The 12,501-nt window shown below is 42.7% G+C and overlaps 1 protein-coding gene across 10 annotated transcripts in view; it reads right to left on the reverse strand.

Annotated features, from left to right (window-relative positions):
• syne1b (spectrin repeat containing, nuclear envelope 1b) overlaps positions 1-12,501 on the reverse strand; it is a 153,230-nt gene that overhangs the window by 23,577 nt on the left and 117,152 nt on the right. For 8 of the 10 annotated variants that reach the window (XM_029729498.1, XM_029729495.1, XM_029729496.1 and 5 more), the window contains 5 exons: positions 11,920-12,114; positions 11,571-11,696; positions 2,857-3,012; positions 1,944-2,102; positions 1,574-1,740 (listed from right to left, as the gene is read on the reverse strand). In XM_029729498.1, the coding sequence (XP_029585358.1) occupies positions 1,574-1,740; positions 1,944-2,102; positions 2,857-3,012; positions 11,571-11,696; positions 11,920-12,114 (803 nt within the window). The other 2 variants (XM_029729502.1, XM_029729501.1) reach the window with 2 other exon arrangements.

Raw genomic sequence — 12,501 nt, forward strand, 5'->3', positions numbered from 1 at the left:
ATCCATGTACTTCCTATCCCACACACCCGGCCATAGTATATACAGTGCATTCGGAAAGTATTCAGACCACTTCCCTTTTTACACATTTTGTTACGTTACAGTCTTATTCTAAAATTGATTAAATAGAACATTTTCCTCATCAATCTACACTCAATACCACATAACGACAAAGCGAAAACAGAAATACCTTATTTACATAAGTATTCAGACCCTTTGCTATGAGACTCGAAACTGAGCTCAGGTGCATCCTGTTTCCTTTGATCATCCTTGAGATGTTTCTACAACTTGATTGGATTCCACCTGTGGTAAATTCAATTGATTAAACATGATTTGGAAAGACACACAACTGTCTATATAAGGTCCCACAATTGACGGTGCATGTCAGAGCATAAACCAATCCATGAGGTCGAAGGAATTGTCCGTATAGCTCCGAGACAGGATTGTGTCGAGGCACAGATCTGGGGAAGAGTACCAAAAAATGTCTGCAGCATTGACAGTCCACAAGAACACAGTGACCTCCATCATTCTTAAATGGAAGAAGTTTGGAACCACCAAGACTCTTCCTAGAGCTGGCCGCCCGGCAAAACTGAGCAATCGGGGGAGAAGGGCCTTGGTCAGGGAGGTGACCAAGACCCGATGGTCACTCTGACAGCGCTCCAGAGTTTCTCTGTGGAGATGGGAGAACCTTCCAGAAGGACAGCCATCTCTGTAAGACTCCACCAATCAGGCCTTTATGGTAGAGTGGCCAGATGGAAGCCACTCCTCAGTAAAAATCCATGACAGCCCGCTTGGAGTTTGCAAAAAGGTACCTAAATGACTCTGACCTTGAGAAACAAGATTCTCTGGCTTGATGAAACCAAGATTGAACTCTTTGGCCTGAATGACAAGCGTCACGTCTGGAGGAAACCTGGCACCATCCCTAGGGTGAAGCATAGTGGTGGCAGCATCATACTGTGAGGATGTTTTTCAGCAGCAGGGCCTGGGAGACTAGTCAGGATCGAGGGAAAGATGAATGGAGAAAAGTACAGAGAGATCCTTGATGAAAACCTGCTCCAGAGCGCTCAGGACCTCAGACTGGGGCGAAGGTTCAACTTCCAACAGGACAACAACCCTAAGCACACAGCCAAGACAACGCAGGAGTGGCTTTAGGACAAGTCCCTGAATGTCCTTGAGTGGCCCAGCCAGAGCCTGGACTTAAACCCGATCGAACATCTCTGGAGAGACTTGAAAATAGCTGTGCAGCGACGCTCCCCATATAACCTGCCAGAGCTTGAGAGGATCTGCGGAGAAGAATGGGAGAAACTCCCCAAATACAGGTGCGCCAAGCTTATAGCGTCATACCCAAGAAAACTCGAGGCTGTAATCACTGCCAAAGGTGCTTCAACAATGTACTGAGTAAAGGGTCTGAATACTTATGTAAATATGATAGCAGTTTTTTATTTTTAATACATTTGCTAACATTTCTAATAACCTGTTTTTGCTTTGTCATTAATCCATTTTAGAATAAGGCTGTAACGCAACAAAATGTGGAAAAATGCAAGTGGTCTGAATATTTTCCGAATGCACTCCTTACCTGGCTCCGAGGAGGTCCAGCAGGTGTTGCCAGCGCTCGCCCACCTTGCTGAGTTTGTGTTCTATCTCAGAGGCCTTGGTCTCGTGGCTGGCCCTGGCCAGGCGCTCACCCATCTTGTGCAGCTGCAGCTTGTTTTCCTTAGCCAACGCTATCTCCTCCTGGTAGTCCTGGGAGAGTGAGTAAAAACTGTAATCAGCCCATGTAAAAGGGAGAATAGTGTAACAGTTTGGACTGAAACATTATTCAAAGAGGAATCAACTTCTACAAGCATAGAAGCAACTCAGAGTAGAGAAGAGCAATTCAATGGGATATTTGTCTAATTAATCAAACACGAATGAAAAGACAAGGTCTGGTATCGGTTGGTGTTTACCTTGCGCAGCTTCTCGATCATCTCCTCGATGCTGATGTCTCCATTCTGGGACACCTTGCTCTCCATGTCGGTAAGCCAGTCACACAGCTCCTTGTTCTTCTCGTTAAACACGGCCCACTCATTCAGCTTCTCACTCACCTGCTTCTGCCGAAGGGATAGCTATGGAGAGAGAGAGAGAGAGAGAGAGACAGCAAGACACAGATACACTGGTGTTGTAAATACATATACTCATTTGAAATTAATTCACCATGGTAAGGATAATAGCTAGTTGCACAGAGAAAGAAAGGAACATTTTCATATAAAAAAAGAAACATACACAACTAGCAGTACTAGGCAATATGCATAGATTTAGCAAAACATTAATGAAGAGGTAGCAGTGATGTAGAGGTGTTACCTAATGTAATGCATCTAAAGCGAGCACTGTGTGACTTCCTGTCACTATCTGGTATGTGGTCTATATTCACAGACAACACCGGATGTAGTTTGAAGGGGAAACATCCTGTACTGTTTTGCATGAAAGTTCTCTCTAGCTCAAGTCTAGTTATACTAAACACTACGCTTCCAGCTTTATGAAATAACCAGAGATATGTTTCACAAAGGTGATAAAGAAGACTGCAGAACCACAATTCAATCATATAGACCATAGTATGCTACAGATCATTCTGCACGAGTCAGCAATCAGTGCAAGCCTGCAAGATTCAACCCTGTTCCCATAACTATGTGTACATACTGCAGCCATGGCCTATTGTGGAGCTTCAGCACCACCATTTGGCACCACATGTCATTACAACTTAAAATGACAGCTCTAGTCTCTCTTGCTAGACTGATGACACACCTATTGCGTCAGAAACACAGAGGCCGTGGGAAGAGACTGCTTCTCCTCACAGCAACATATTCAACAGCCATACAGTACCTGGTGACAGATCTCCTCCCACTGGCGGTGCAGCAGCTCTATACGTTCCTGTAGAACAGACAGGTCCTCAGCACTGATGTAGCTAGACAGGGACTCCCTCAGCACCGTCAGGTGGGCTAGGTCTTCTGTCCAGCCGTCAAACGTGTTCTCCAAGTCCTGGTCATAGGAGAGAGAACGTTATCATCTGCTTTTAATCACCCAATACTATGCTAAGCTGAATATTTTTAAAGACATCACGGGTCAATTTGAAATGGCACCGTATGCCATACACGGTGCACTCCATTTGTGTACCATTTAGGACACAGTTCATGATAGGCCTAAGCCCATCTACAGATCATTTCGTTGGACATTATGTGAGCCTGCCTGTATTCAGTATTAAACATAGTATAATAATTGTACGGTTGTTCCACGAAAAGAGTGCCTTTGATATTTGAAGTAGACATTTTGCACCAATATTGCATTTTAAAAGCCTGTTGTAATTAATTAAGTGCCCTTTAATATAGACCACATGGAGACTTAAAATAAATAAGATTTTTTTTATATGAATAAAGACTTGCTAATTCAGCATTTTGACATTTGGTATTTGGTATTTTATTTGGATCCCCATTAGCTGTTGCAAAAGCAGCAGCTACTCTTCCTGGGGTCCACACAAAACATGAAACATAATACAGAATGACATAATACAGAACATCATTAGACAAGAACAGCTCAAGGACAGACCTACATACATTTTTAAAATAGCCACACACAGCCTACATATCAATGCATACACACAAACTATCTAGGTCAAATAGGGGATAGGTGTTGTGCCACGAGGTGTTGCTTTATCTGTTTTTTGAAACCAGGTTTGCTGTTTATTTGAGCAATATGCGATGGAAGGAAGTTCCATGCAATAAGGGCTCTTTATAATACTGTAAAGTGGCTTGTGAAAGTATTCACCCCCTTGGCATTTTTCCTATTTTGTTGCCTTACAACCTGGAATTAAAATGTATTTTTGGGGGGTTTGTATCACTTGATTTACACAACATGCCTACCACTTTGAAGATGCAAAATATTTTTTCTTGTGAAACAAACAAGAAATAAGACTAAAAAAAACAGAAAACTTGAGCGTCAAAGTCAATATTTTGTAGATCCACTTTTCGCAGCAATTACAGCTGCAAGTCTCTTGGGGTATGTCTCTATAAGCTTGGCACATCTAGCCACTGGGATTTTCTTCAAGCTCCAGCTCCTTCAAGTTGGAAAGGTTCCGCTGGTATACAGCAATCTTTAAGTTATACAACAGATTCTCCATTGGATTGAGGTCTGGGCTTTGACTAAGCTATTCCAAGATATTTAAACGTTTCCCCTTAAACCACTAGAGTGTTGCTTTAGCAGTATTAAGATCATTGTCTTACTGGAAGGTGAACCTTCGTCCCTGACTCAAATCTCTGGAAGACAAACAGTTTTCCCTCAAGAATTTCCCTGTATTTAGCGCCATCCATCATTCCTTAAATTCTGACCAGTTTTCCAGTCCCTGCCAATGAAAAACATCCCCACAGCATGATGCTGCCTGGTGGTGGGGATGGTGTTCTCGGGGTGATGAGAGGTGGTGGGTTTGCTCTAGACATAGCGTTTTCCTTGATGGCCAAAAAGCTCAATTTTTGTCTCATCTGACCAGAGAACCTTCTTCCATATGTTTGGGGAGTCTCCCACATGCCTTTTGGCGAACATCAAATGTGTTTGCTTATTTTTTTCTTTAAGCAATGGCTTTTTTTCTGGCCACTCTTCCGTAAAGCCCAGCTCTGTGGTGTGTACGGCTTAAAGTGGTCCTATGGACAGATACTCCAGTCTACGCTGTGGAGCTTTGCAGCTCCATCAGGGTTATCTTTGGTCTCTTTGTTGCCTCTCTGATTAATGCCCTCCTTGCCTGGTCCGTGAGTCTTGGTGGGCGGCCCTCTCTTGGCAGGTTTGTTATGATGCCATATTCTTTACGTTTTTTAATAATTGATTTAATGGTGCCCTCTGGGATGTTCAAAGTTTCAGATATTTTTTTTATAACCCAACCCTGATCTGTACTTCTCCACAACTTTGTCCCTGACATGTTTGGAGAGCTCCTTGGTCTTCATAGTGTCGCTTGCTTGGTGGTGCCGCTTGCTTAGTGGTGTTGCAGACTCTGGAGCCTTTCAGAACAGGTGTATATATACTGAGATCATGTGACAGATCGTGTGACACTTAGATTGCACACAGGTAGACATAATTGAACTAATAATGTGACTTCTGAAGGTAATTGGTTGCACCAGATCTTATTTAGGAGCTTCATAGCAAAGGGGGTGAATACATATGCACGTACCACTTTGAAGGTTTTCATTTTTTATATACTTTTTAAACTAGTTATTCTATTCATTTCACTTCAGCAATTTGGACTATTTTGTGTATGTCCATTACATGAAATCCAAATAAAAATCTATTTAAATTACAGATTGTAATGCAATAAAATAGGAAAAACGCCAAGGGGATGTGTCAGGGATTTCGTCGTCATCAGACGATATGGCGAAATCATCGCCGGAAAAGGAGGACCAATATGCAGCAGAATTATGAATGTTCATCTTGAAGTTTTATTAACTCAAAAGTGAACACAAAATAATAAACAACGTACTCACGATCTACTAGACAGTCCTGTTAGGCTCACACACACTAAACAAGAAACAATCTCCCACAAATGACAAACACACCCTAATATATGGGACTCTCAATCAAAGGCAAAGAGAAAACACCTGCCTTCAATTGAGAGTCCCAACCCCAATTAATCAACCATAGAAACACACTCACTAGACTCCACATAGAAATAAATAAACATAGACCATAAACCAAAAACCCGGAAATACTAAATCAAACGCCCTTTTACCAAAACACCACCCCGAACCACATAAAACAAATACCCTCTGCCACATCCTGACCAAACTACAATAACAATTAACCCTTATACTGGCCAGGACGTGACAGGATGAGTACTTTTGCAAGGCACTGTATGTTTTCTTGAATTTGTTCTGGATTTGGGGACTATGAAAAGACCCCTGGTGGCATGTCCGGTGGGATATGTGTGTGTGTCAGAGCTGTGTGTAAGTTGACTATGCAAACAATTTGGGATTTTCAACACATTAATGTTTCTTATAAATAGAAGTGACGCAGTCAGTCTCTCCTCAACTCTTAGCCAAGAGAGACTGGCATGCATAGTATTTTTATCAGCCCTCTGATTACAATTATGAGCAAACCGTGCTGCTCTGTCCTGGGCCATCTGCAGCTTACTGTCCCTCCATGCACCCTCTGTGACATTTAGGAAGATTTTAACTAACTTAATCCCAAAATGTCTCCATCATTGTAAAGCCCTAGATATTTTGTTGCTTTGACAAAGTAATTTATTAAGATTATTATTTAGTTTGTGTGATAAGTGATTCATTTACGTCTGTCCCTCATTTTAAGATCAACCCTGTTACGTAAACTGAACTCTCATTTAAATATGGTGAAACTATTCCTTTATAAATATTTATCAAAAAGAAGCAATGAACATCTTATAGTCCAATCATATTGTAAAAGCAGGTGAGCTGGTTCTAATCTTTTTGGCAATTTTGGGGTGTTTTGTGGTGGAAAACTGAGCCAGTTTGAGCATTACACGTCAACCCTGTTACCAGTGGCGACCCGTCATTCAGGGTATGAGGCCCACATTTTTTGTGGGTTACCTGTTTTGCATGTTATTTTGGCATTAATAAGTGTCACATATCAGTTCGCAAACAAAGTAAAAAAATTAAAAAAAGACAAAATCATTGAGTTAATAAAGCCTCCATGCAAACTTGGTCTCTTTAGTGTTTTCTTGAGTAAGGCAGCTCCAAATGCAGGTGTTTCAGCCTAGCTGTGGTGTTGGGGCAGCCAGGTTCGTAATGTTCTCTAGTTGCGCCGTGATTGCCTCCGTGTCCTGTCACTCATGAAAGTGAGCTCGAAAATTCAAGCCCCTTGGGTGCTGCCATAGTTACATTAGAAGTGCCCATCCAAAAAGGCTCAAGGTCATTGCCACAGATAAAATGACGTCAAATCACGTTATATCGACAGTTGCTTTGATTGGACTGATCATGTCAACATCATACTTTCAAAATATTAGCTAGCAGTCATCATCATGAATCAAGTAGACAATCAATGAGTGATTTGGAAGGGATCCTGACACGAGCCTATCAGACGAGCTTAATCACTTCTATGCTCGCTTCAAGGCAAGCAACACTGAGGCATGCATGAGAGCATCAGCTGTTCCGGACGACTGTGTGATCACGCTCTCCATAGCCGACGTGAGTAAGACCTTTAAACAGGTCAACATACACAAGGCTGCGGGGCCAGACGTATTACCAGGACATGTGCTCCGGGCATGTGCTGACCAACTGGCAGGTGTCTTCACTGACATTTTCAACATGTCCCTGATTGAGTCTGTAATACCAACATGCTTCAAGCAGACCACCATAGTCCCTGTGCCCAAGAACACAAAGGCAACCTGTCTAAATGACTACAGACCCGTAGCACTCATGTCCGTAGCCATGAAGTGCTTTGAAAGGTTGGTCATGGCTCACATCAACACTATTATCCCAGAAACCCTAGACCCACTCCAATTTGCATACCGCCCAAACAGAGCCACAGATGATGTAATCTCTATTACACTCCACACTGCCCTTTCCCACCTGGACAAAAGGAACACTTATGTGAGAATGCTATTCATTAACTACAGCTCAGCGTTGAACACCATAGTACTCTCAAAGCTCATCACTAAGCTAAGGATCCTGGGACCCTCTGCAACTGGATCCTGGACTTCCTGATGGGCCGTCCACAGATGGTGAGGGTAGGTAGCAACACATCTGCCATGCTGATCCTCAAAACTGGAGCCCCCTAGGGGTGCGTGCTCAGTCCCCTCCGGTACTCCCTGTTCACCCACGACGGCATGGCCAGGCACGACTCCAACACCATCATTAAGTATGCAGACGACACAACAGTGGTAGGACTGATTACTGACAACGACGCGGCAGCCTACAGGGAGAAGGTCAGAGACCTGGCCGGGTGGTGCCAGAATAACAACCTATCCCTCAACGTAACCAAGACTAAGGAGATGATTGTGGACTACAGGAAAAGGAGGACTGAGCACGCTCCATTCTCATTGATGGGGCTGTAGTGGAGCAGGTTGAGAGCTTCAATTTCTTGATGTCCACATCACCAACAAACTAGAATGGTCCAAACACACCAAGACAGTCATGAAGAGGGCACGACAAAGCCTATTCCCCCTCAGGAAACTAAAAAGATTTGACATGGGTCCCCAGATCCTCAAAAGGTTCTACAGCTGCAACATCGTGAGCATCCTGACTGGTTGCATCACTGCCTGGTACGGCAATTCCTCGGCCTCCGACCACAAGGCACAACAGAGAGTAGTGAGTACGGCCCTGTACATCACTGGGGCTAAGCTGCCTGCCATCCAGGACCTCTACACCAGGCGGTGTCAGAGGAAGGCCCTAGAAATTGTCAAAGACCCCAGCCACCCCAGTCATAGACTGTTCTCTCTACTACCGCATAGCAAGCGGTACCGGAGTGCCAAGTCTAGGACAATACGGCTTCTCAACAGTTTTTACCCCCAAGCCATAAGACTCCTGAACAGGTAATCAAATGGCTACCCGGACTATTTGAATTGTGTGCCCCCCAACCCCTCTTTTACGCTGCTGCTACTCTCTGTTTATCATATATGCATAGTCACTTTAACTATACATTCATGTACATACTACCTAAATTGGGCCGACCAACCATTGCTCCTGCACATTGGCTAACCGGGCTATCTGCATTGTGTTCCGCCACCCACCACCCGCCAACCCCTCTTTTACACTACTGCATCTTTCTGTTCATCATATATGCATAGTCACTTTAACCATATCAACATGTAGATACTACCTCAATAAGCCTGACTAACCGGTGTCTGTATGTAGCCTCGCTACTTTTATAGCCTCGCTACTGTATATAGCCTCGCTACTGTTTTTCACTGTTTTTTTACTGTTGTTTTTATTTCTTTACTTACCTATTGTTCACCTAATACCTTTTTTGCACTATTGGTTAGAGCCTGTAAGTAAGCATTTCACTGTATTCGGCACACATGACAAATAAACTTTGATTTGATCAGTGGCTAACTGCAAGCATTGCAAAGTAATCACTAGCCTGCTATTCAGTAGAGTGGGTGTGTGGTCCAATTCTCGGTTTAAGGTTCTCTTTTCCTAACTTAAAATGATAAACATTCAACATTGGCCATGCTGTCAAACCAGCATGATTTCTGCCGTGCTCAAAACAACTTAACTCAGAACTGATCTGACTTCATGGGCTATCTTCAACAAGATAACTGGGAAAATACGAGCTCTGACTGGGAAAATACGTTTTGAACGGTCATCCAACTCGGAATTGTAAGTCAGGAACCTCTTTCTAGAGCTACAACCTGAAGATCACTGACATCATCATAATTCGACTTAGTTTTTTTCCGAGTTTCCAGTTGTCTCGAAAGCACCATAAATCCAGAGAATGCCAGACTTTGATGATAAAATTTGGCTAAGAAGGACCACCACGCCACCTTCCTGTTCAAGTGAGCACAGCACAACAAGGTGAGTCCAAAAATGTATTGTATGCTGCTGCATAAATTATGTTATATGCCAGGGAGATTTTATACTGTAGGTAAGAAGGTAATACTAAGTGTATGTTGTGTAGTAAGCTGTTAGTAGCCCATGTGCCTCACCCTAATAATTTGGTCTATTTTCCCCTCTTAATTTCACCTATTGTTCTGACTTGGTGGTACAAATGTAGCCTATAACCTGTTTTAGAGAAATGTAATCATCGCATATTGTAAGAGTTTATTGTCTGCTTATATGCCCCCTTTATTTATCCTACGGTTCTGACGTGGTGTACTGGGAGAACACTGTAAGAACTGCCCATGTTCTGAATTCTGTCTCTGTACATTTCAAAAGTGCTGAACAAATAGTTATATTGACTACGTCCGTCCTAGCTCGCTCATTAATGTCTTGATAGAAATAACGGATTTCCTCTTATCCACTTTATGCCATAGTTTGTACATCTCAATTATCAGTAGAAACCACATTTGTTTAAGCAAGTCAGCCATATCAGCTATGTTTTATTAAAGGCAGTAAATGAGGCTGAATGAACTGTTTCGCTGCCAGACAAGGCTCCGCTGATAGCCAGGTGTAGCAGTGGTAAGGTGTTGGGACTGCTGTTGGGACTCTGCTGTCGGGACAACTTTATGTAGGCCCTAACATTTTGTGGGCACCGTTTGTCACCGTTATAGTGCAATTAATATATTATTTAGTGTTGTGGCTTTTTGGGGGTTTGCCCCACCAAGATTGACATGCTAAAATTGCCACTGCCTGTTACCCATAGATAGACAGGCTAGAAATGTTTTAACAATAAAAATGTTTTTTGTGAAGATTGCATTCAATTGCCATTCCCTGTTGCACGACAAAAAGCTTCCATTCCTCCTGTCAAAAGAGGATTTATGTTTGTCAATCGTCAACCCTGTTACTTTATTTGGCACTTACTAAAGTCATTTTTTTATGAAGTTGAACATATGCTCTTTATGACAGAATGTAAAAATATTTTTAAAAATTAGGACGAAGTTATACTTCTCAAAAGACACCGAATTGGTGGAAAAACCCAGTAATACAATCCATTTCCTGATTACTTGGATCATGAACCGCAATGCCATGTAATGACCTTGGCTATTATGTTCATCACATCCTTAATGAGTCAGTACTACAGACCAGCTCTCGGCATTGGTGCGAGGAATGTTGGAGAAATGTTGTAATTTGATCAGACCCATAAAGGTGGCAAGTAAATTTGGCTATGTTCTCTCTGCTACCCCACGGCAAGCGGTACCGGAGCGCCAAGTCTAAATCCAAGAGGCTTCTAAACAGCTTCTACCCCCAAGCCATAAGACTCCTGAACATCTAGCTAAATGGCTACCCAGACTATTTGCATTGCCCCCCCCCGTATACACCACTGCTACTATCTGTTGTCATCTTTGCATATTTACTTTAATAACTCTACCTACATGTACATGCTACCTCAACTAACCGGTGCCCCCGCATATTGACTCTGTATTGGTACCCCCCTGTATATAGTCTCACTATTGTTATTTTACTGCTGTTCTTTAATTACTTGTTACTTTTATCTCTTATTCTTTACGTATTTTTTTAAACTGCATTGTCGGTTAGGGGCTCGTAAGTAAGCATTTCACTGTAAGGTCTACCTGTTGTATTCGGCGCATGTGACTAATAAAATGTTATTTGATTAAATCAGTTAAACATACCTCCAAAACAAGGTGTTCTAAAGCCTCTAAAGTCATTATTGCCAAGAATAAAACCCACTATTCAATGCGAGTTTCTGAACATAACTGTCCAGAGAAATGTGAGGACCATGTCTCAAGGTCCAATACCCAAGACGAACATTCAAAATATGTGTGAAGGAAACATCTGTGAAATCGTATCACCCATACGGGATTGAAAAAGCTGTCTGTTATTGTACTGTGCTGGTTCACATACCCCTTACTTTTAAAGATACTGTACTTCTCTAATTATCACACAATATTCTGAAACCTATAAAATCAAAGCACACTGGTGATATGTGGTTTTTGTACACCTCTCCAAGAGCACTGGACTCAGGCTTACCTTGCAGCGCATCTGTTCAGCCTGCAGGTCCTCGTGGTGATCAGGGAGGGGCTGAGAGAGCTGCCGTTTAAACGCTCTCAGCTTCTCCAGAGAACCCTCTATGCCTCTCTCACATCTCTCCCAGTCCTGTGGACAACAAACATATCCACACACAGTGTGTCGGTACTTAAACATCTTCTGTTAACGTCGTAGGTTAAAATATGTCCTCAATCAATCAATCATTCAGGACAATAAGAATGCCTATAATTGCAGTTGAAGTGAATAATCTACTTGCAGTTAAAAGGTAAACCTCCAAAAAGGTAAAGTTAAAGGTACTGTGTGTTTAATGTTACAGTTTGGTGCAGTGTACCTTTATCAGGTTGGCCAGCTCTCTCCTCTGTTCCTCCAGGCATATGTTGGCGTGTCTCCAGCGGTCCTGGATGCCTGTGAGCTCTCCCTGCAGAGACACCTCCACCCTGCTGTCTGCAGACAGGAGAAGCTGCTTCCCAGCCTCCACAGTCAGGATGTAGCTGCCCTGCTGCCGCTGTAGGACCTTCTCTTTCAGCTGGAGGAACACAGAGACACAGGACAGTTAGAACGTAACCCTGACCCTAACCCTCCACTTATAGGATGTAGCCACTACAGAACCTTGATGTCACTACAGAACCTTGATGCCTGACCCTTACCCTAACTCTAACCCTTACCAATGGTTCTATGGTGATAGCAAACAATAAAGGTGATAGATGTCAGCCCTGCCTTGTTCTTTGGCAAAGTTGAAAGGGTGAGGACAGGCTTTTGGGAATAAGTACAATACTGTTATCCATGAAATAAGCCATATTTTTGCAGGGTGAAAAAAGCTAGTGAAAAAAGCTAGTCACATTCAGCACAGTCATATTGGTGAGAGTGAGTTGTGGTATAAATAGTCACACGTTTCAATATTACCAAGAAGTAG

This window comes from Salmo trutta, chromosome 33 (genome assembly GCF_901001165.1).
Source record: "Salmo trutta chromosome 33, fSalTru1.1, whole genome shotgun sequence".
Taxonomy (NCBI): Eukaryota; Metazoa; Chordata; class Actinopteri; order Salmoniformes; family Salmonidae; genus Salmo; species Salmo trutta.